This window comes from Schistocerca piceifrons, chromosome 11, assembly GCF_021461385.2.
Source record: "Schistocerca piceifrons isolate TAMUIC-IGC-003096 chromosome 11, iqSchPice1.1, whole genome shotgun sequence".
Classification (NCBI taxonomy): domain Eukaryota; kingdom Metazoa; phylum Arthropoda; class Insecta; order Orthoptera; family Acrididae; genus Schistocerca; species Schistocerca piceifrons.
The window spans coordinates 70,632,443-70,657,793 of NC_060148.1; the positions used below are offsets into that span (position 1 = coordinate 70,632,443).

Consider the following 25,351-nt stretch of genomic DNA (forward strand, 5'->3'; position numbering starts at 1 on the left):
AGTGTATTGCTTTCCAAACAATAAGGCGTTCTGATCATTGACTGTTTCATCTATCTACTTGTAAATTTATTAAAAGCATGACACAACAACATGTGTGTCAGATGTGGATGTTAAGCTCTTAACACATCCATTACAGTCATGTACACTCAACAGATAACTCCGAGTCACAGTTCTCTCATAATGCAAGGACAGTGCCCAATTATGTGGAGGAAGATAAGCGCTTGCAGTAAGGCGGTGGACCTGCTGCTCCATTCCTCTCTGCTGACATGGGCACTTTCTCATATCTTGGAATAATCACGCATCCCCAGCTTACAACAAACAGGAAAGACAGAAAACTCGATAATGTGGGGATTCCATCATTCAGCCATCCTCTGTACTTGGGTAAAACCCACTAAACGAGGCGATGCTGTGATAAGCTGTTGGCTCCAAACTTGATTTTCGACCATATTTAGTTTCTCTGCGATGTCCCTACACAGCTTAAGGTGAATGACACGACGGTTCCTATGGATGGACGCAGCTGTCCTGCTTCCCCGTTCTTCCCAATTCTGGGTTATCCTCTAATAGCTGTTTCACCAACAGGACGTTAACCCCTGATCTTGTTTCTTCCTTCGTCTTTCCAAAAGCCTTAGTGGCCCCAGTGTTACTTTCGCCAATATAGCTTGGATCTCAGCACTCTCAAAAATTTACCATTCCTTACAGTCTTAGAACACCTTGCATTCTGTATCATATCTGCAGTCTCAGACGCAACCTCTACCAGCTGATTAGATTGCCCTCTCTTCTGAAGTTCATCAGACTTTGTCACAAATTGTAAACGTCCCATAAACTTGGGGAACAAAAGCACTTTTTCTCGCCTATCCTCTGGATACCTAGGCTTCTGGTGCGCCTATACCAACATGTCATATCCACCCTCCACTTGCCACCCTTCTGTATCCTATTCGAGCGGAACTTCAGCTGGCTAGTTCTTCCTGTTCCAGAATAGTATGTAGACACTTACTCCTCCAACCAGCTATAATCCTAGCGTCTACGCCTCTTCAATATGTAGATGATCCCGCTTCCAGCCTCCTGACCACTGTCATCCCTCCCTCACACTTCCCTCTACCCACATCAACTTGTCAATCATACTTCCCAGCCCACTCCAACACCTTGAATACATACACCCTTTCTGGCCGGCACCTGCATCATACTGTATTACCCTCGTAGTAGTTATTGGGAACTGACTGCCAGTGACTTGCCAGAAGCAAGAGCCTTATCTTCACCATAGCACCATCATCAACTTCAATGTACATGTGTTTATGTAGAAACGCTATGTCTTTTATTTTTTTGAAACCTATCATTTTATTCATTCTCCCATAAAAACTATACTGGCCTAACTTCGATAGGCTGAAGAGCAGCAAAGTGTCCGAAGCTTGCGCACCACGCGATAATGTGGTGGGAGAGGAATGAATAACAAAGAAAATGGAGTGTTTACGACAAAGTCGTGCATTCGGCCTTTCACAGAACGTGCCGGTGTATAAGAATCTTTCAGAACTTATTCGTCTTACTGGGTATACATTTGCGCTCAACACGCCAATGAACTATACAGGGTGAGTCACCTAACATTACCGCTGGATATATTTCGTAAACCAGATCAAATACTGACGAATCGATTCCACAGACCGAACGGGAGGAGAGGGGCTAGTGTAATTGGTTAATACAAACCATAAAAAAATGCACGGAAGTATGTTTTTTAACACAAACCTACGTTTTTTTAAAATGGAACCCCGTTAGTTTTGTTAGCACATCTGTACATATAAACAACTACGTAATCAGTGCCGTTTGTTGCATTGTAAAATGTTAATTACATCCGGAGATATTGTAACCTAAAGTTGACGCTTGAGTACCACTCCTCCGCTGTTCGATCGTGTGTATCGGAGAGCACCGAATTACGTAGGGATCCAAAGGGAACGGTGATGGACCTTAGGTACAGAAGAGACTGGAACAGCACATTACGTCCACATGCTAACACCTTTTTATTGGTCTTTTTCACTGACGCATATGTACATTACCATGAGGGGTGAAGTACACGTACACACGTGGTTTCCGTTTTCAATTACGGAGTGGAATAGAGTGCGTCCCGACATGTCAGGCCAATAGATGTTCAATGTGGTGGCCACCATTTGCTGCACACAATTGCAATCTCTGGCGTAATGAATGTCGTACACACCAAAGTACATCTGGTGTAATGCCGCCGCAGGCTGCCACAATACGTTGTTTCATATCCTCTGGGGTTGCAAGCACATCACGGTACACATTCTCCTTTAACGTACCCCACAGAAAGAAGTCCGGAGGTGTAAGATCAGGAGAACGGGCTGGCCAATTTATGCGTCCTCCACGTACTATGAAACGCCCGTCGAACATCCTGTTAAGGGTCTGCCTAGTGTTAATTGCGGTATGTGCAGGTGCACCATCATGCTGATACCACATACGTCGACGTGTTTCCAGTGGGACATTTTCGAGCAACGTTGCCAGATCATTCTGTAGAAACGCGATGTATGTTGCAGCTGTTTGGGCCCCTGCAATGAAGTAAGGATCAATAAGGTGGTCGCCAATGATTCCGCACCATACATTTACAGTCCACGGTCGCTGTCGCTCTACCTGTCTGAGCCAGCGAGGATTGTCCACGGACCAGTAATGCATGTTCCGTAGATTCACTGCCCCGTGGTTTGTGAAACCCACTTCATCGGTAAACAGGTAGAACTGCAACGGATTCTCTGTTAATGCCCATTAACGGAATTGCACTCGATGATTACAGTCATCACCATGTAATTGCTGATGTAGCGACACATGAAACGGGTGAAAGCGGTGACAATGCAGTATGCGCATGACACTACTTTGACTCAGTCCACCGGCTCTCGCAATGTCCCGTGTACTCATGGCAACAGCAGCTAACACACCGACTGCACCCGCTTCTCCTGTGATGGGCCTGTTACGGACCCGTTTGCGTGCTACGACCATACCTGTTGCATACAGTTGGCGGTAGATGTTTTGCAATGTGCGGCACGTTGGATGCTCTCTGTCCTGGTACCGTTCTGCATACACCCTGCAAGCTTCAGCTGCATTTCGTCGACACTCGCCATAGATGAGTATCATCTCCGCCTTTTCAGAGTTCGAATACACCATGGTCACAGTTCCTACAACACTACACTATCACAGACGTCTGGTAACACGGTGTACTACAGTTGGTCTGCGTGCGGAGACGAATGCAGAATAACAATAGCAGCAAGCGCTACATGCGGACATTGCGACAGCTAGACCAAACCACAACAGTGCACTACAGCCACACCCGTAAACACGGTCGTCATCGAAACATGTCCCTGCAGATGCTGCTCGCCGACCGTGGCCCGTGTTTGTTACAAGACGCAACTGAACGTCGGAGATTTCAAGCGTCAACTTTAGGTTACAATATCTCCGGATGTAATTAACATTTTACAATGCAACAAACGGCACTGATTACGTATTTGTTTATATGTTCAGATGTGCTAACAAAACTAACGTGGCTCCATTTAAAAAAACGTATGTTTGTGTAAAAAAACATACTTCCGTGCATTTTTGTATGGTTTGTGTTAAACAGTTAGACTAGCCCCTCTCCTCACGTTCGGTCTGTGGAATCGGTTCGTCAGTATTTGATGTGGTTTACGAAATATATCCAGCGCTAACGTTAGATGACTCACCCTGTATACATTGGATGATGTGTAGCACATCAGTATCATTCTCCTTTGATTTGTACTCTGAACAGGAATAGTGCTCGAGGAAAACGACCATGAGGACTTCTCAGAATGCAGTAGGTAAAGCCGTCATCAAGCTGAAGCCTGGTTTGGTCACCACAGTGCTTCACGAGCCATTGTCCTACTGCAGGTTGTGGTCACTCGCCGTCTTCCTACTTCTGAACTAACTTACCCAGTTAATAATTGTGGGACACAGTTAATTATTGGGTCTCCGAACAATTCTACAGTTCCAACATTTTCGATTTCCATAAATCAATGTCAGAGGTGAAAGAAGAGATAAGTGACATAAGGAATCTCGGGAGCAATGCCTGAATCCCAAATCTCTGGAGTTGTAATCCCACATTCATCCACTCAGCAGCTGAGGCATATATGTCACAATTGCATTTATTGCTGCATCATTATCATTACCCAAGGTACAAGTGAGACGAAGTAATTACATTTTTCTGCGTGTTTTTGAATTCATGCAAACAGACTATTAACAGTAAATCGTTCATTGTGGTAAAGGTACTTTACTTCCAAAATCGTCAGTTACTGTATTTTGTTGTGCTTTTTCTCGACAATCTCGTGCTAACGAAACAAACTGGTGACAAATATGCTCCATCACTTTTTTTTACGCTGCGTGATGGGGTCACTAAGTTCACGGAGGAAAGTGAAATATCATACAGACGAGAATTCAGCCTGCATCCTATTTCTTTGTACAGCACGCCTATGGAGTTATGTCAAAAGAGTATATTCTATACGGACGTAGTTAGATATAAAAAAAATACGTATCCAACGGATCAGTGTATGGACGATCACAGCTTCCTCAGATATCTACGTGTCTCGCTGTCCCCCTTGCTTTATTGCGGATGGTTCTAGTAATTCTGCTTAGAAAGACTTCCTCAACACTTGTGTCAATTTTCCATTAATCTTTCAACGTTGAGCCACATGCGGCTTTATTATTCTTCATATTCAGTTATTTGCGTGGTAAGATCAAAAGTTTGTCATGACGATTTCAAAAGGTTGTTGAGGTGGTAATGTTGGGATTTCGTGATAACCATTTTAATGAGGCTTTAAATGCTGCAGAACCAAATACAATCCGAGAATAAGTTGTTCATTAAGAAACCCACACATCTGAACAACGAAACGAGACTCAAGCTCCTTTCTTCTATAACCACACAAGATCCGTGATTGCCTTGTCATGGAGCTGAGATACTGAAAACTTCTGTTGTACAGAGAAATAGAAGTTCCCATTCATGCAAGCTTCAAAAGAATGTGGTCCTAACAGGTATTCTGATCACACAATGACCCACATAATGTGAGGTAGGTTCCTTTCCAACTCTTGCTGATAATGGGTACTTTCCTTAGACAAGAAAACAATTTTTTCCTGAACAAACAGTGGTATATGGCACATTTATAAGTAACCAACACTCTTGAGCGAGACATGGCACAAGTCGCCACAACGAAGTACGGTAGGTTACAAATCGTTGCTCCACACCATTGTCAGTTAATTCAGTAACAAACATGGGCCTAAATCCTTTCGTATTCATATTTTTTCAGTGTGGTCGTGCATTGTTGAAGAAGATGCTTGAAGTCCAACTGCTCTCTTGCAAATGATTTTCATTGGAGACTGCTCATCTGATTAAGAGTGGGTGACACACGTTTCCTGTCACTTTTTATTGCTTCCAATATGTGGTCTGTCTCTGAGACAGCCTGAAAATACAGGACATTTATCTCAATCAGGCATGGCTACTTTACGAGGGGGACTGCGGCAAATGGTCTCATCATACCTTACATAGTTTTTCCTATCTGCGGATGTTCATGCACCCACGAATCCTCCACTGATCTCTCCATTACAAGATAACTGTTGGTCCATGGATTCGGAACTCAAAGACTGCAGTGCTGAAACAAAAATATAATTCTGATAACATTGTTTTTTTTTAACATCTTCAGTGCAGGACTATCAATAAAACCTATTAACTTCCTTATTTTTACTATGTCAAGAGTGATGCAGGGACTTCTTGGACATGATGAAATAGACGTGAATATTAACAATGATACCTGTCTTTGTTAATACTCTTACTTTGTGTTGACATGCCGCCTTACATACGCCCAGGCTCGTCATCCAGAGAAGACTTTGGACTCAGCTGCCTGCAGTGTACGGCCACCACCTACTTGCTGTCGTTTTCTTGCAGACGAGGAGTGGCAGCTGGAGGACAGAAGCCACGATACGCTCTCCGTGGACACTGACTGCGTGCAGCTGTTGGTGAACGCCCTGGACCACCCCACGTGTCCGCTGGAAGACCTGCCACTGGAAGCCGTGAAGCAGCGCGAGCGGTGCCGCGAGCAGCTGTGGGACGACGTGGTGCAGAGGTCGCCCCACATACCCGTCACCAGCTACCTGGCCTACACGCAGAGGATAAACGTCAACCTCTGTCTGCTGGCCTGGATGGCGGTCAACTCGTACGGCATTTGTCAGGACGTCCCGTTTGGTTTGATACAGTCCGTGCACGATGCTCGCTGCTATTTCGATAGTCCTGACGATCAATCATGTCTGCAGTCAAACGCTACAGACGCCATCTGCTCTGTTTCCAGAGCTATTCTGTTGCTAAAGTGTCGCGAGTTTTCCTCCATTAGGACTTCCTATAATTGTAAGTTCACTAGTTACGCATTTCCATTATTCCATAGTAGTAGCAGTGTACTGTATCAGAAGCTAACAGAAGAAACACTGAACTACAGAAACAGTTTAAACAACGCCACCTTGAAATACAAGGACTTCAAAATAGACAGCTTGAAGCCTTTAGAAATCTCATTTATACTGATAAATATCATTTTCCGTTTTTCGACTGCCGGAGTATACATGTACCTTCCCCAGTTACGCAACTTGCCTGGAAAGATACTCTTGTCCTTTCAGGTCACGTGCATAGTCCAGATCCTGTGTTCTGAGGTCGTGTATCGTATGGCAGGCGTCCCTGACTTACCTACAGCAGTGCTGATAGATAGCGCCCTCACACTTCTCAGCTGTATCTGGCTGAACTCATTCTGCTACCAGATGTATTCTTGTGTTCGCCATCTCAGGCTTCCTAACCAGCTACTACCTGCTGAAGTAAGCCAGTTATTCTGTCGTGAGGTGCTGTGTGTGTTTATACCGTGGAGTATAGTATGTGTGGCAGCTGTTGCTTTGGAAAAGACGAGTAAATATTACCTGATCCACAGTCGCATAGTAGTCCTTGCAGGGATTTCAGTGTCTGTGGCATTCAACTTGGTTTGTCTCGGACTGCTTGGATACATGTACCTACGTAATCGGTGCTCCATGCGGCAACTCGAAATTGTTGATAACAAGAAATTTGCCTCAAAGAAGGAATGTCTTTTCATGTCAGTTAAGGCCATTATATTAAGTGGAACAGGAATTATTATTAGAATTGGGTTCCACCAGGCTCAGGGAATAGCGCAGTTAGTGTACTATATGCATCTAGTTACGATGGTGCAAGGACCAGTGCTCTTCGTCTGTTTCGTTTGCAATGGAACGACGCTCCCTCTACTGAAGAACAGGATACTTGTTTGGTGGGACCCAACCAGCATCCCTGCAGGTCTAGAGCTGTGTTCGGCAGCCGAGAGGAATCTGGCCAGGAGAAACAATGAACAGTCTCCCTTTTCAGAATCCTCGCTGTAGCCTCCTTCAGTATTTTTCGCAAATAACTGTTTCCACACTACACTGCATTAAACTCAACAATAAAATGGAGTGTACCTGGTATGACAATATCAAACGTCATTAAATCTCATATCGTACAGCCAGTACTTCTCTTTCCTAACGTCTCCTTCATTTATAACTGTGTGCTTATTTGTGAGTGGTAACCTCTGTCTACCTATTCTAATGCACTGAGACTACTTACTAAAATTGTTGGGAAATGCTTCGTGTATACAATAGGCTGCGTCAATCACACGGCCTGTTATATACAAGCAGAACGCAGCATGTTGTCGGAGAAATTCCCGTTCGTCAGGGTCATCTACCATGACGATGGTGCATTTCTGGACACATGTTCGTAGGACGTTTTATCTCCATTTTCCGTCGAGGATCTGTCTTTGCAGTTTGTCGGTTTTATTAATGTATAATGTATGATATTAGTATATAACATTATGTCTGAAACAAGGAAATTTTCCATATGTGTGTGAAAGATGTACTTTTACATGATTTGTAATTCAAGTACCATGACAAGAGACATTCAGATACTTATAAAATCAAAAGAGAGGGGCCAATGACTGAAGTGGTGTGTGCATGAAAGTGTAAATGGGTTTGTTCAGCTTATTAGTGGTTCGATTACATAGAGTGGCTCAAACAGGTATAGTAATAAAGTAACACATGACTTGTTGTGTGAAATGTGGCTTGAAGTGAACGCAAAATGTCGAATGGCAGAGTTATATGAGATTAGCATTATTGGGTTTGTGAGACAAGATGGTGATTTGTTAAGCTAGAGGTTTGTAAGGGTATTATGGCAGATGTTAAAAGTTAATGTTCCATGTGCCACTCTTGGGCAAGGAAGAACAGTGCTTAAAGGCGTATTTACAGGAACAGTACTGTGGAAGGATAAACTTGTGCCAGTACTGTGAGTCCTGGAAAACATGTGCCATAGTAGCTTCACTAGAAGCACACAGTACGCCGAAATTGTTGTGATTCGTAATCAATAGACGATCTCCCATTTGTTCAAATAAAACCTGAGTGAGCAAAGTAAAGGAGTGTCTGTGTGAATGTAGTATCAAGCCCAACTGAAAGTCCTGTGATAAATACACTCCTGGAAATGGAAAAAAGAACACATTGACACCGGTGTGTCAGACCCACCATACTTGCTCCGGACACTGCGAGAGGGCTGTACAAGCAATGATCACACGCACGGCACAGCGGACACACCAGGAACCGCGGTGTTGGCCGTCGAATGGCGCTAGCTGCGCAGCATTTGTGCACCGCCGCCGTCAGTGTCAGCCAGTTTGCCGTGGCATACGGAGCTCCATCGCAGTCTTTAACACTGGTAGCATGCCGCGACAGCGTGGACGTGAACCGTATGTGCAGTTGACGGACTTTGAGCGAGGGCGTATAGTGGACATGCGGGAGGCCGGGTGGACGTACCGCCGAATTGCTCAACACGTGGGGCGTGAGGTCTCCACAGTACATCGATGTTGTCGCCAGTGGTCGGCGGAAGGTGCACGTGCCCATCGACCTCGGACCGGACCGCAGCGAAGCAGGGATGCACGCCAAGACCGTAGGATCCTACGCAGTGCCGTAGGGGACCGCACCGCCACTTCTCAGCAAATTAGGGACACTGTTGCTCCTGGGGTATCGGCGAGGATCATTCGCAACCGTCTCCATGAAGCTGGGCTACGGTCCTGCACACCGTTAGGCCGTCTTCCGCTCACGCCCCAACATCGTGCAGTTCAAACTCAACAGGAAGACGGTCACTCAAAAAACATTACTCCCAGATTTGGATAACAAACTGAGATTATCGCTATCCGATTACCCCAGCCAAGTCAGTCATTTGAGTCGGAGCACCACTGCCACTTAGCTAACATCACCGAGTTTTCCCTGAGCTACAATTCGCCGTAAACGCCCACACTAATTACCATGCAACATTAGCAGATAACGACAGGAAAGTTCTTAAGCGGTAATAGATGCGCGCAAACGAGAAGGCGTTTGGAAACTCGAGAACACTGTGCGCCGCGACACAGAACTCCGCTCCAGAGCGCCCACGACCCGCCACGTCGGCCACACGGGCGCCGACGGCCAGCTCTCGATTCCCCGAGCTCCGAGCCTCTCCACGAAATCCTTCTACACGTGGGCCTTTCAGCCAATCAGGAGCAGCAGCGGACTGCAAGCCCCACCACTGGCCACTCCCTGCTGCTGCTTACAGCCGCTGCTGTCACGTTCTGATCTTCAAAAAGGCGAACCAGCGAGCAGATATCGGTGGTCAGGGAATCACCTGTTACAACCCTTTCACTCGTGGGGTATCAAGCATTAACTTCTGCAACTGATATACCTACTAAGGGGTTTCCTCTGATATATATGGAGACAAGCATTCTCGCAGCCGAAACTGCTTTAACTGTTGTTACATGTACGTAGTTGTTCGACAGCACACATGTTACTCAGACGATGTCCCCTGCAAAGAACATCATGCGTTACTCGCGCCACTGCCGTCAAATGCAGCATTGTCAGAGCGACTCAGACTTGGGATCGGCAGTCTGCACAACCGCCACACTTTGACACAGGGACGACCAACTCGCATCTGCCGAGGCTAAAGGCACAGAACTCAACGCTGACTGCGAGCGTTCTCAAGCAGGGCGTGGGGACTATGGATCGTCCTGTTTCCGATATGCAACAACAGATCAGAGCGTACCAGACTGAAGTAGAGAACTCTGTCTCCAGCAGATCTCCAGAAACGCAACGCTACGCCGAAAACCCGGACAAGAAATCCGAAGTAAACAGGCAAAGCCGCCACAAACACGGTACTCCAATTACAAAAAGTTTACACTCATCCAAATACATCTCACGAAGAACAAGGTTTACAACTGGTTGGATGTAGATGGAATTAAAGCACATCTAACACAACTTACGGCACTTTAGCAAACCCTACTATAAACTAAGAAGGTGGCAAAGAAACCGCCAAATCATTGTAACCTGCATTAAAACAGTTGCCTGGGCCACCAAGTCATTCACAAAAAAATCTGAAAAAATTTGCCAACATCACAACACACCCATCAGATATCGAAACCCGAGAGAACAGTTTGAGTTACTTCCCGATCTCAAGCAACAGTAACAGAAATCACATCGCACGCCAAACACTAAGCAAAAGAGAAACCACACAGACTCACGCTCGCCTTTGTGATAACCAATTTTGACCGTGATACAACAAACGAAAAAAATGAGGGGCACCTAAAGGTACCAGGAAACTAAATCAAAATTCCCCGCTATTCCTTCCAGTCATCTATAGTTACAAAGAACCAACTAACAAGCTACTTGTTCACCATTTCAGAATGCACTGTGTACCTCACAAGGTTGGACTATTTAAACACTACCTCCTCAATAACAGCAACGTCCATATTGCAGCACTTTCCAATAAGCCACGAAAAGCTGCGATATACAGAGAAATGTGAAGAACGGAGTCGAGCACATCGAATTTTTAATTGCAAAATATACCCGAAACAAGAAGCACCAAAATGCAGGAGCTGCAACACTGATAACGTTAATACTGATGAGAGTTGCAAAGAAAGACCAAAACAGCCTATCTCAGCAAACAAAACTGAATACATTAAGCGCATTGATGAAACTATCACGGTCTTCGTCCAAGAATGTCACGAAAGCAATCAAACGGAGAACATACTCTGAGTCTTCACTACAGCCCTTCCCAATATGATATTTGAAAGAAGGGAAATAATAACAGCAGTTTCTAAAAAGCTACTTTCTTTGACGAACACGGATCCACGTCTATATCGCCATATTGATAGACAAGGAGGCCTATGCCCAACCTAGCCTGAGACACCAGGAAACAAGAATTAACCTTCACATTCAAGCCTAAGAAAGATATTGCCACTATCTGCATTGTCAGCACACTGGGTTTCTGCTCTACAAACAAACTCCCTAAAGGCATAGTAAGAGAAAAAGAAGTTGGTATTATAGTCGCAGCACATACCGCATGAGCAGGTAGAGAAATCAATCTAGATAACTGTATCTGTCACGCAAACCAAACCGTAGTAGAAGCTGAGATAGATGCTTCATAGTCTTTCATATAAAACACCACAACGATGTATCCTGCCGAGGAACCGCCAACTGATCTCGTTAATTATATACCCTCATTGTGCCCAGCTAAAGAAACAGGAGACTCAGTGTTAGATCTGCGATATTTGCTGAAAAATTGAACAAGAAAGATATTAAACTTGTTGTAGCCATTTTGAATCACGCAAGACTCAGAAATGACTCGCCGCCTTTTATCAATCACTATGGCACTTCTATCTTAGAACATATACTACGTACAACATAGCTACCCAGATTCTGAAGCTATACTGAATTTGGCGACTGGATAGCTTACGAATACCTCACATTTATTATGCTGTGAACCGCAAAACATCAGACGTTTCTTCATCGCGGCCATGAAACTGAAAATAGTCTCTCTAAAATAGAAGCAAGCTAAATTCAAGATGATTTCCCAACCCGAAAGACCAAAAAACAACACCAAATCATAGGTTACCGTTCTCTCAGTGACAGGGAAAGCTTTCGAGACAGACTAAAAATATTCAAGGAATAGAGCAACATAATGGCACAAGAACAAGCCGGGTTCAGCGGCAACCACAGCACAGGTGACCCGGTCCCAGGACTGAGCAGCAGAGCGACGCAGGCTGAACGCAACACGGCAGGCGCGACGCCGGCACGCTTTCTCGTGGACGGCGAACGCGCCTTGCATTGGTTGTGGCATGCTGGGCTGCTCTTTGAAACGTTACTTTTGAACTTCGCATGCCAAAGTGTGCAGTTTTTTTTAAAAACGTTACTGGAAACAGGTAAGTACAAGCGCTGCTTGGTGATCACCATTGGACAGGTATTAAGCCAGCTGCAGCGACGTCACGTGGGACAGTCACGTCTCCAGTGCTACACACCTACAACATGGCTGACTTCGCTAAGGGTCGAGGATCGAAAGAAGAGCCCTGTACGCAGACGTCACTGCCTACTGTTGTCAGGGCCCGACATGCGGCAGAATTAACGAGCAGGTCAGCCCCTTCACAAACAAGCAGGAAGCATCGCTAAGCAATTCGAGTAGATTGAAATACAGTGGATCCACGAAATCTATCCTTCAGCACCAACCTGTGATCTTCAACTACTCCTACTTTAAATAAATATGTAATCCTCACGTCATCTTCAGAGGTACTCTGACAGTCAGTTATAAACAATGAAGAAATACACCAACTGGAAAATAAGATGTTATAACACAGAGAGAGGTTGTTGCGCCCCTCAGTGTCAGGACTGGTTTCAAAAATTGCTCTCCATTCTACTGTATAAGTTGCAGGCCTCTTCATCTCCAAGTACATACTGCAGCCCACATCCATCCGACCTCTTACTGTATTCACCACCCGGTCTTTGTCTACGATTTTTAACCTCCACACTTCCCTTCAGGTTTAAATTGGTTACCCGTCGACGTCTCAGAACGTGTCCTACCAACCGCTCCTGCATTTGGTCAGGTTGCGCCTCGCATGTTCTCACGTTTCTCGGGAATCCAAACTTATCTTCCCTGAGGTCGGCGTCTACCAGTTTTTTCATTCTTCTGTAAAGAATTTGAGTTAGTATTTTACAACGACGAGTTATTAAACCGATAGTTCAGTAATTTTCACACCTACCAGCAACTGCTTTCTTTGGAATTGATAACATTACATTCTTCGCCTGTCTCATACGCCTGGCACAACAGGTGGGAGAGCACCGCCGTGGCCGGCTCTCCCGAGGCTGCCTGTAATCCTGCCAGAAGACTGTTTACTACCTGGGCCTCGTTTCGACTTAGATATTTCAGAACACTGTCAAATTTGATCTCGCACAGTTACATCTCCCACCTCATTTACATCCATGACCACTTCCCTATCTGTAATATTACCTTCAGTAAGATATATATCTGACATAACTACATTAGCAAAAAACAAAACCTATGTGATGTCATGACAGCAGAAATTCTAAATATGATGTAGCTGTGCTATTGACTATACAAAGACTTAGACCACTACACTATTCAGAATGACTCCAGTTTCTTCTATATAACATGGCACTTACCTCTGACTTACACGGTTATGTTACAAATCCCTTCGTATCATACTAGAGATTAGTTCCTAAGCATTAGTCTTAAAGACTACTAGGACAATGTAACAGGACACAAAATGCCATAACGATCGACAAACAATCGCAGGTGATGCTTTTTTAGAGGAAGGTTTTAACCCACTCATAAGGCGAATGCCAGGACTCAGCTGTAAGAATAACATCGTCCTCCAATCCACCAGGATTACACGCTGCGTCCAAACCAAATAAGAGCCTCACATTAAAGATGAACACTGTCACCACATCATTAAGCACATTTCCGTTTAAAGAGTAACACGTTTGCTAGGGCACATTGCTGCTTGTACTAAACTTAAATATTTTCATTTTCACCTCTCCCCTGTCAACAGTGACTGTAATTTGGATCAGCAACTCAGAAACAGACATTCTTTAACAAAGTCAGTCTGAAGTAGTCGACGAATGATCTTGACATTAATCACATTTTATTAAGACCTGACTTATCAGGAGCTGCATTAAGTGATCTTATGTATTTCTAAAACATTAAAACTTAATTACGAAACCTTTTAATTTTCTTGATCGCAAAAACACATTGCTTTACCATTCATTACACGTTTTGGTTGCCAATCAACTATTGTTAGCTTGTAAAAGAAACAATAAACAGGGAATTGCCTTAGATTTAACCAAATTTAAGGAAGTTACGTAGAATTGCGTAATGATATGCCAATCATGGTAAATGCAATGTGGCTATGAATTCTGTAGGCTTCAACGCCATCATCTAATAGCATATCTTGGAACTGTGTAAGTAATTGGAAAGTACCTATCGGGTGAATGTGAATAGTAAACTGTTTTCAGATATTAAAGAATTAAGCAAATAGAAATAATGAAAACATACCATGCTGACTAATGAACCACATTTTCCATAGACTATTGGTTACACCAACGAAGATACAGAGTGCAACTCTCAACATATAGTAACAATCGAAACACACTCTTTCGTTAAGAATAAAGGCGCTAGCCCAGCTTAAGAAGCGAAAGTAATTTAAGGAAGAGACACTCTCTCTAGTTACTTATATCGGAAATGAGTATGAGCAGAAATTAGTAAGTGTAGCTGCCTTTTTGGCCCTATCAGCTGTTCTCGACACTGCTTGGTGAGAAGCACTTCTTTAGAAATTCACGATTGTGTCGTAAATTTAAGGACTTACTTAACAACATGCTAAACAATAGAGCATTTCATATCCATTCTCACAATGACAGATGCAGGGTAATTAAACCAAATGATAGTTTACTTCAAATGTCTATTCTGAGTCCACTACCACTTTGGTCTGTACATGCACAGCTTACCAAAAGTCTTCAAAAAAATTGATTTATACTGATGACATTTGCTTGGTGGCCCAGAGCCTCAACGTTTATGATGCTGAAACCTCTTTATCCACTGATATGCAAGTCTTAGATGTATACATCAAGAAATAGTGGCTCCACCTAAATCCACAGAAAATAATTGTATCCACATTACATCTATGCAGAAGACAGTCAGAGTGCACACCAGAAGATAGATTCAGAGACCAAGTCTCGTTGTACTGCATTGTATCATAATACCGAGAAACAGCGCTAGATAGAACTCTTAACTTACAAGTAGCACTCAAAGTCAAAACGAGAAACCACAGTCTTCAAAAATTTGGTGCTATCTTATGTGGAGCTAATGCTCGTGTTTTGAGATCCATAGCTCTAACCCTATCATAGCTGCTCTGTTGCTGAAGATTACTGTTCGACCAGGATCAATAGTGCTCATACTAAGAAGATAGATGTCCAACTGAATCAGGTATTATGGGATGTATTCAGAGTACAATCGCTCTAAGACTTCCTGTTCTCAGCTTCATCCCACCCCCAGCTCTAAGAAACCAGTTCTCCTATAGGTCTGGAAGAACATTCTGAAGAATCCTCAGCTGGCCAGTCATCGAGATGCTCCACAGGCAGATTATCAACAACTGAAATCAAGGAAACCCTCATCATGCACAGCAGAAAACCTCGTTCTGTCCTCTTTGATTGTCAACCATTTACGGAAAATTCAGTGGAATCCGTCATCAATAGTCAACAAGCATCTAGTCAAGGACCCATTCATGCAGACAGGATTCGATCTCCCCAGACATCAGTAGAGGATCTTGAAATGGATTAGCAGTGGAGAAGGCTGATGTGCTTATTTCAAGTATGGGGTGAGTGTTCTTTTTACAGACAATTCAATGTCACTTTCTAAATATTCCAGTTTCAATGGCCTCAGTATTATCATAACAGAAACAGGATCACATGTTGCAACACGCTTGAGACAGCTGCATGTCTTGCCCGCTGCTGTGACGTCACATGATGATCAAATCTAATGCTAATTCCAGAGATCTCTTTATCCTCACACGTGCTGATTCGATTATGTGCATGCTTAATCATCAGGATATGTAATTACCCAGGGGCTGTCTTCTGGATCCTGAGGTGTATGTCATAATTTTATCAAATAATTACAAATGATTTATCAGTTATTCTTCTCCCATGGTCTTGGTCTCTGTATCCTGAAGTGAACTGGACTGTGGATACTGAAATAGTACTTACCAACGAGAGTCGTGGCACAGTGTCATTTTCACTATGTCTTCACTGCTTAGAAAGTGTGTTAACTGCCCTGTCGTCGTGCTATATAATTTTTGCATGTTATTGCATTAAGTCTTGGGATTTCGAGGTCATCTATACAGCTCTATGATATCAGTTCATTTCAGAATGCTACTATTTACTAGTACATACATGTTAGCTTATGGTTCAAAACATGTATATGTAGGATTACCATGAGATCGTGAGTGTGAAGTTATAGTAGAAACTGAGGATGTCCGTCGTAATGTAAAACACAATTTACAGATGTGAGTTAGGGGGAGCATTGTTAGCCAATGAAGCACACTGAGAAGTTGATGACAACAGACTACGATCCTTTTCAACTTCCTCTTCACATGAACATTTGTAGCAATAAGGCAACCATCATCGACCTGTATAAAAGTGTCGTGAAGTTGTATTGGTTATGCAGTGCACTACGGATTGCAACAGACAAATACGGTGGCAAGTATATGTGAAAGCGTTACTAAACGATGTTATATGTTATGTAAGTGAATGTTGCATACAAGATGATTTAGAACAATATGTAAACATATGTATGGTTGCAGCACCAAGGGCTGCTACTATAATCCTATAAATATTGAAACTGTAGAGCCTGGTTTACAGACAGAGAACGGAGATACGACGTCGCTCCTGTTGGATTGAACACAATGGAAGCACAATTTATAGCATAAAAAAAACAATTATTTAAAGAATAATGTAGAGATATAAGACATAATGAATATTAAGAAATGTGTCAACAATTGTTTTTTTTTATTTTGTGCATGTATAAAACGTTAATAAACAAAGTTATTTAAAATGTGTATTTGTCTTTCATTGAAAGAGCACCAGTGCAAAACAAATATTATACAAGATATTTACAGATATGATAAATACGTTATACTATTCTGCAAACCCTCAATCATACATACAGTAAATATATTCACTCATTGAGTGAATAGAGCCAGTATGGTACAGTGTCAAAAAATTTTGACGATATAAACACACATTTAAAGATTAAGAAGGGTTCAAGTTACTTGCACATACTTAAAACAGAGATATGAGCAACTGAAGACGGTATTGACTTTGTAAGTGGAGGTCCAATAGTACTACTTTCAGGCTTTCTGTTAGGACAATGCTTAGCATTTGATGCTAAAAGATTTGCAAATCCTATCAGCCTGTAGATACACGCATCAAAATGTATTACATCACCTCGGTTCCGAGAGATCCAGAACCTGTACAGAAAACTGGAATAGAATCAAGATAAACATAATTTCCGCTCTTTTTATTGGTCATGAAAACCACGCATTGCATATTGTTCCACCATACAGCGAGACCTTCAGAGGTGGTGGTCTAGATTGCTATGCACAACGGTATCTCTAATACGCAGTAGCACATCCTCTTGCAATGATGCATGCCTGTATTCATCGTGGCATGCTATCAACAAGTTCATCAAGGCGCTGTTGGTCCAGATTGTCCCACTCCTCAACAGCGATTCGGCGTAGATCCCTCAGAGTGGTTGGTGTGTCACGTCGCACATTAACAGCCCTTTTCAATCTGTCCCAGTCATGTTCGATAGGGCTTATGTCTGGAGAACATGCAGGCCATTAGATACAGGAGGATTCCAGTTACATTACATTATAGTCAGGCAGAGATTCCGAAATCAGGTATTGGATTGTAAGGCATACCCAGGAGCAGTTATAGACTCAGCTCACAATTTAATAGTGGTGAAGAGTAGACTGAGTTTGAAACATTAGTCAGGAAGAAACGATACGGGAAAAAGTGGAATACGTAAGTACTGTAAGTAGGCTGTTTAGGTTTTTTTATTGGTAACGCCACCTCTGTATGAAAATCACTGGCTGTGCTGTGTGCAGTCTGTGGCTGCTTTGCATTGTTGTAATACTCGCCATTGTAGTGTTGGGCAGCGGCAGCTGGATGTGAACAGCGCGTAGCGTTGCGCAGTTGGAGGTGAGCCGCCAGCAGTGGTGAATGTGGGGAGAGAGATGGCGGAGTTTTGAAATTTGTCATGAACTGCTATATTTATATATGATGATATCAAGGTAAATACATTGTTTGTTCTCTATTAATATCTTTCATTTGCTAACTATCCCTATCAGTAGTTAGTGCCTTCCATAGTTTGAATCTTTTATTTAGCTGGCAGTAGTGGCGCTCACTGTATTGCAGTAGCTTGAGCAGCGAAGATTTTTGTGAGGTAAGTGATTTGTGAAAGGTATAGTTTGATGTTAGTCAGGGCCATTCTTTTGTAGGGAATTTTGAAAGTCAGATTGCGTTGCGCTAACAAAATATTGTGTGTCAGTTTAAGCACAGTCATGTATAATTGTTCAAAGGGGAAGTTTCATATGTCGACCCTTAGCCTAGGATACCTCACTGGAATCTTCTGATTTTTTTCTTGTAGTTTGTGTAATTAGTATAGCTATTGTTTATTGATAGGGCGTAATTATAGAAAGAATTTCCTTTGTAGTTGTAGTTTTTCATTGTTGTACAGTAAAACAGTTGTGGCATGCATGTAGATTTGCACCAAGTATTTCGCAGCTGCGCTGGCAATTAAGTAGACATTATTTCCATTGCTATGTTATTTTATTTTGCTCTTCAAATTGCGCTTTTCTGTGTTATCGTGTGAAATACTGTGACAATAATGGCGTGTGAAAAACGTAATACTAGGCTCCAAAGTAAACTGAGAAATGACAGTGAAGACGAAAGCAGTGTGTTAGCGCCGCAGAGTAATGAATTAACTAATGTTCAAAGTAGTAATTTGGTAATTGCGCAAAGGGAAATGGAGCGGGCGGCAAACAATGGTGTAGACAGTGAAACAGGTAGTGAACAGGGAAGCGTTATCGATCGATTGGTCGGAAACAGCTCGCCTCAGGAATCGGGAATGACAGAACACAATATTGCAAATACTGCAGACTCAGGTTTTGGGTTCCCACCGTTTTCTCAAATGAGTCAAGACATATTTTCCACTTGTCAAAATGTGAATGTTGCCGGTGCAACTTCACTGCCGAAAAGCACTGAGGAACATGTTTCAGACACCAGTGCATTGTTATTACAATTAATGCAACAAATGGGACAAAAGCTTGAAAAGTTAGACACAATGGAACAACATCAGAGACAAACACAGCAACAGTTAGACGCAATGGAACAAAATCAGAGACAAACACAGCAAAAGCTTCAAAAGTTAGACACAGTGGAACAAAATCTTAAAAAGTTAGACTCATTGGAACAAACACTTGAACAAACACGTGAAGATTTAACTACTGAGTTACATAACATTGAATCGAAATGTCAAAAAGTCTGTAATGACGTAAAAACACAAATTTGTGAGCATTTTAAACCTATTTTTTCGCGGCATGAAAATGCATTACAGAATCACGAAGCAGCCATAAAAGAACTGCAAATTATTGTTCATGAAAATCATGAGACCTTGCAAGCTAAATTTGACTCAGTTGCATCTATCGATTCGGTTACGCAACTTGCAAAAACTCAGGAAAACTCAAAGGACACAGTAGATACTCTGAAACTTGGTTCAGAAAAACACAATGAGAAAATAAGTACACTATCGGAGAAAAAAGCCGAACTTTCGGATCAGTTCACTAATTTATCTACAAAGGTAGATGATGATCTGAATGACACAACACCTGTAGCCTTCACGGACACTGAAGAGTATGAACAAATTAGAAAATTCAAACAAAATCAAAATCAAATCAATACACAGTACAAAAGAGAAATCCGGGAAGTGCAAGATCAGTTGGCACAAGTAGTACAAGAATTACGTATTTCAGAGGACACTCGCGCCCCAATACGGGAAGAGGGACATAGAAATACGGAACAGACACAAAATAACAACACAGGGCACTTCGGAAATTGTGAAAGAAGTTGGCAAGGTACGCCGAATTTTGAGATGGAACCGCCGAAACGACGTAACAATGACCGACATGCGACTTGCCGACATGATGATTTTGACTATAAGCTGTTCATTACTTCACGTAAATTCAAAACATTTAAGAATTCTGGCAACGACATTCATCCACAAGCATGGCTCCATCAATTCTCTCATTGTTTTCCTCCCAACTGGTCGTTAGAACACAGATTAGAATTCATGTGTGGCTATTTAGAGAATGAACCAGCTGTAAGAATGCGATCGGTCATTCACGATTGCCACAGTGAAGGAGAATTTTACCATGCCTTCCTCTCAGCATATTGGTCTCAAGCCACACAAGACCGAGTAAAACATGGCATCATAATGATGAAACATTTCGAACAATCTGAATTCTCCAGTCTTGTGAAATATTTTGAAGACATGTTGCACAAGAATCAGTACCTGACAAACCCATACAGCCCCTCAGAACTCATCCACATTTGCTTAATCAAATTACCTGAACATTTACGACATATTATTTTAGCAGGACGTTGCAAAGAAGACATTGAGGCTTTTCAGGGACTGTTACAAGAACTGGAAATTGATACAGACAGTCGCGGGATGCGAAAACAGGAAAACAATCACTACAGGTCACATCCGTCACAATTCCGTGATGACAGAAACAATAACTGGACACGACAGGTCTATTCTTACAACGCAAATCGTGACCAAAACAGACACCACCCATATGACAACCACTGGCAGAGTAATAATAGTTACAGAGAAAGATCGCATTTCCGTAGTAATGAATATGACAGAGACAATCATAGAAATAGACAATATGACAACCAGAACTATTATTATCAAGGGAGACAGAATAACTTCAGACGCAACAGTTCAGCGCGCAGTTACGACTCAGGGAGAAATTCTCCACCACATGACCGACAAACAAGAAACTATGTAAGCCACCGACAAAACGACAGACGTGAATTTCATCAGAACTGGCGGGATTCTAACAGAGCTGGGCCCTCTCGGCAAGGCGAATTCGTAGAAGTTAGGTCTCCTAATCCCAATAACAACGCGCGCCAACAAAGAGACAGACAATGACTCGCGCCGCAGGCACCCACGTGCGCCGGCTGGCTCAGAGAAAAATAACATAGACGCTAACCTTGTGAAAAATTCCAGTATTCTTTACTGACGTATACTGCATGATAATTGCGTTCAAGCTGAAATTCTGAGTACTTTCAAGAGTAAAAGATTGTACCACATTTCACATGTAAAACCGATTATTGAAAGATAATCTGCTTTTTAATTTTTTCTTTGCCATAAAACTTTTCAATTGACGCTACTAGTATGCTTTGTCAGACTTAAGAAACTGTTAATATGTAACATACTTTGAAGTGAAATATCCAGTCAAGAACCAAGAGAACTTATTGAAACAGAAATTACGAATGCATTGTTATTGTGAACAGACAACACAGTGTTATTGTGTGTGTACATTCTTGCTTGTTAGTTGCACGATTACATAACGACTATAAGGCTCACATACTTAGAACATTTACCAGTAGTGCTAATGAGATTTTAATGCAACATTTTGGTTTACTTGAAAATACATTCTGGGTTTAAAGTACTTTCTGTGAGATACCAGACGACACAGTGGTTAGTTTAAGTGACAACTACACGGTTTTATCACGACGCTTCTAATGAGTGACAATTTACAATGTTGCTTTTGCGGTGTTTCTGTTTTATATCTGCACAGTTTTTCTGTTTTATTCTGGAAAGTAAAACATGTTTTAGTAGTAACTTTTGTGGTATAGCTACAATGAGACAGCCTCTTTCGTAGCACAACAATACGTTACAGCACAGTATGTTCTTCACCACAACAATAAGCGTAATAACTAAGATATCTATACGCAAAGCATTTCACTTTCGTTTACCATGAGGTAAGTACATTGTCTTCTGCAGAACTTAGCTTTCGGAGGACGATAATTACGACACTTCCACAGAGATTATCTTACAGCAAGACGCATATTTAGCGCTACAGGACACGTATTTGAGTGATTAATTTTGTACTTAAAACATTTATTTTTAAAGATTTTTGAATTACAAAGAAAGTTTTCCGTGATACATTTCATTCCATTGCTGTAATCTGTAACACCTGAGGGTATAATTACATTAATCCTCAGGGGGGTACACGCTTACTTTGTGTACCATGTGTTTGGCAAGCACAAGGAGCCCTAGCTAATATGGTATTTGCTTATACAACTTTACACTTTGGTACCATATTTCTCTGACACAGAATTACACAGCTATCTGATTATTTAACAGAGAAACAAACATTTTTTATTACATCAGTGACAGATGTTTATGCAATTACACAGTTGGATAACTTCACACTTATGAAACTGTATTTTGTCTGTACTGTGTGAACTCTTCATATTTTTTCGGAACCATTGTGATACTATGAGAGCTTTGAATGATGTATTTGGTATGGATTCATGATTTTTAAAGTACGTTTGAGGCAGATGACACTTTTGACATGAGCAGAGAATTTTTTTAATTATTGGAGGAAGCTACGACGATTTTGAGATTTGACTGAGGTGTTATGATGTTATTTTTACGACGACGATGTGTATTATGCTGCTGAGGTATGTTTATGATTAATAGGCTGAGGCTATATGAGTTATTTGATTATGCTTCATATTTATAATGACGAAATATTGACGAGTGTCGATGGATACGTATATGTGTAATAAGGTAAGGAGTAATGAATAGTGGGTAGGGACTCTTGACTTGTGAAACAGGATGTTGGAAACCAGAATCGTACTTTAAGAGTTATGAAATGTGTGTAAATGCGTGAATGTATCACAATGCCGGCGAAAATTTTTTTGGACACTTATATTTATAGGATTTTGTTTCTACAGATTTGCAACGCTAATTCTTGACCTGTGAAATATTTTTATGTAAGACTGTCACTGTAGCGGAAACTGCTGTCGTAAATATTTCCGTAAGAAAGTTAAGTGACCACCTGCACGTAATGCGTCGCGGGCACCCACCTGGGCGACAGCCGCCCGAAAAAAAAAAAAAGCCATTAGCCTTTCAGAGGCGCAGGTGGAGAAAAAAAAAAAGGAGAGACCATTAACCTCGCTATTGACATTCCTTTGTGGAAAGCATCACAAATAAGACACGCTCATTACTTGGAAACATATGATTATATTGTGGAGCGCCTACTTTCTGCTACTTACTGAAATGCTTATAAACTGATGGGAAATATTCTTACATCTGCAAACCTGATTATGACAAGTCTCTTTCTACGAGAGTTGAGAGCTACTGACTTACAAAATGCCACATGACTATTGAATGATATTTTTATGCTTTGCTTTTCATAGTTGCTTATTTCACTTGATATCTGGTTTCCAGCTGTGTTGCAGCATTGCTTTTATAAAATAAAATACATTTGCTAATGTGATCACTTTCTGTCAACAGATCTATTAAATAATAATTTGGTGATCCACATTCTTTAAAAAAAAGGAGCACTTGGAAAGGAAAGAACAATAAGAAGGAACTAGTAACAGTAACACATAATTTTCTTTTCAAGTACATGGTAATATTTCTTTTTACAATCAGTTGTTGTGGTGCACCACTTTAATTACTTAGACATTAAGATGTGATTATACATTTCCCTTATCTGCATTGTTATCTTTAGTGTACTATTTTTTCTGCTTGAGCTATGTCATGTTTAGATATAAGCTGCTGTTTGCCAGGCATAGTGCTACTGAACTTTAATTTGTGTTACTCTGCTAAGCCAGATTTATTTTTTGTTTGCTGCGCATTGCCTCATATTAGTTGTAATGTTGAATTGCTTAGTAATTTAGATTTACTGTAGCTTGCTTTGCGATTTTCCATTTTTTTTATTGCTGTTTATATTAATTGTTTTATGTGCTGCTGCATTGCCTCGTTCCTTAGTTTAGCATCTGAGCTCAGTAGATTTAAGCTAGCTTAAGAGGAGGTAGACTATATAAGAAACTGACTATGGACAATATGAAAAAGATTTGGGCCAAAATGAGTATTGTACACTGAGAAATAATTATATTTAAAGAAATATGAATAGAATACAGAAAGCAGGTATAGATAGGACTTTTTGGGAATAATGATGAATGAAGGGAGATCTCCAAGAAGTAAAGAAAGTTTTGTTTGCAAAATACTGCAGTACAACAAACCCTGTCCTTTCCTTTTGTGTTATCCCACTATATGTTTGTGTACCCTTGCGTATTTGTTTTCTTGCTGTCTCTGTGTAGTTTCATAGAATTTTTTCTTCTTTTAATATTAAGCTACATTCACTATGATGAGGAATACTGTTATCCTCAAATATAATTTGCATTAATAATATGTTTTTTACCTTATAAATACGCTTACACATTATTTATTCTGTTTTGTTTTAATGCTCATGTGTGAAGTTGATGTTTCGAAAGTGATTCTGATCTTTTATTTTTGTACTCATGTCATAATTCCTGTAACACTGATGTATATGTTTATTTCTATTCTTTTGTAAAGCCTGTACTACAAATGTTATCTGTATTATTATGTTCTTTAATGATGTATTTTGTACCTTTGTTATTGTATTTTTATGTTACCAAATTGTAATTGTTACCAGTTCTTCAAATTAAGTAACATTTCACTGCACACGTTTCTGTTGGTCATAGTACATGGACAATATGTGAGAAGTAGGGACTGATAGTGTTTGCACGTGTGTTAATGATTCAGCAAGGGACTGGATAACAGCATTGCTGGATCTAAGGACAATTCCAGAAACTTTGTGAGTGCACAAGTGGTGGTTTATGGACTTGCTATGGACTGTGAGAACATTTTAGCTTTTGACCAACATTGTATCAATAAGTGTGTGCATTTGATTTCTTTGTTATTGTAATTATGAAAATTTTTTTTCAAATCTGTATTGGCCACTGCCCAAACCAATTTGTAAAATTTTTTGTGGGGAGCATGGGGGCTATGTAAGTAGGCTGTTTAGGTTTTTTTATTGGTAACGCCACCTCTGTATGAAAATCACTGGCTGTGCTGTGTGCAGTCTGTGGCTGCTTTGCATTGTTGTAATACTCGCCATTGTAGTCTTGGGCAGCGGCAGCTGGATGTTAACAGCGCGTAGCATTGCGCAGTTGGAGCTGAGCCGCCAGCAGTGGTGGATGTGGGGAGAGAGATGGCGGAGTTTTGAAATTTGTCATGAACTGCTATATTTATGTATGATGATATCAAGGTAAATACATTGTTTGTTCTCTATTAATATCTTTCATTTGCTAACTATCC

At 41.5% G+C, this 25,351-nt stretch overlaps 1 protein-coding gene across 1 annotated transcript in view; it reads left to right on the top strand.

Moving 5' to 3' along the window:
* The window catches only part of LOC124719707, a 43,683-nt gene extending 36,830 nt beyond the window's left edge, over nt 1-6,853 (top strand). Inside the window, exons 6-7 of the mRNA XM_047244912.1 lie at nt 5,939-6,230; nt 6,796-6,853. Coding sequence (XP_047100868.1) covers nt 5,939-6,230; nt 6,796-6,853 — 350 coding nt within the window. The remainder of the gene's footprint in view (nt 1-5,938; nt 6,231-6,795) is intronic.
* Nucleotides 6,854-25,351: the final 18,498 nt, after the last annotated feature.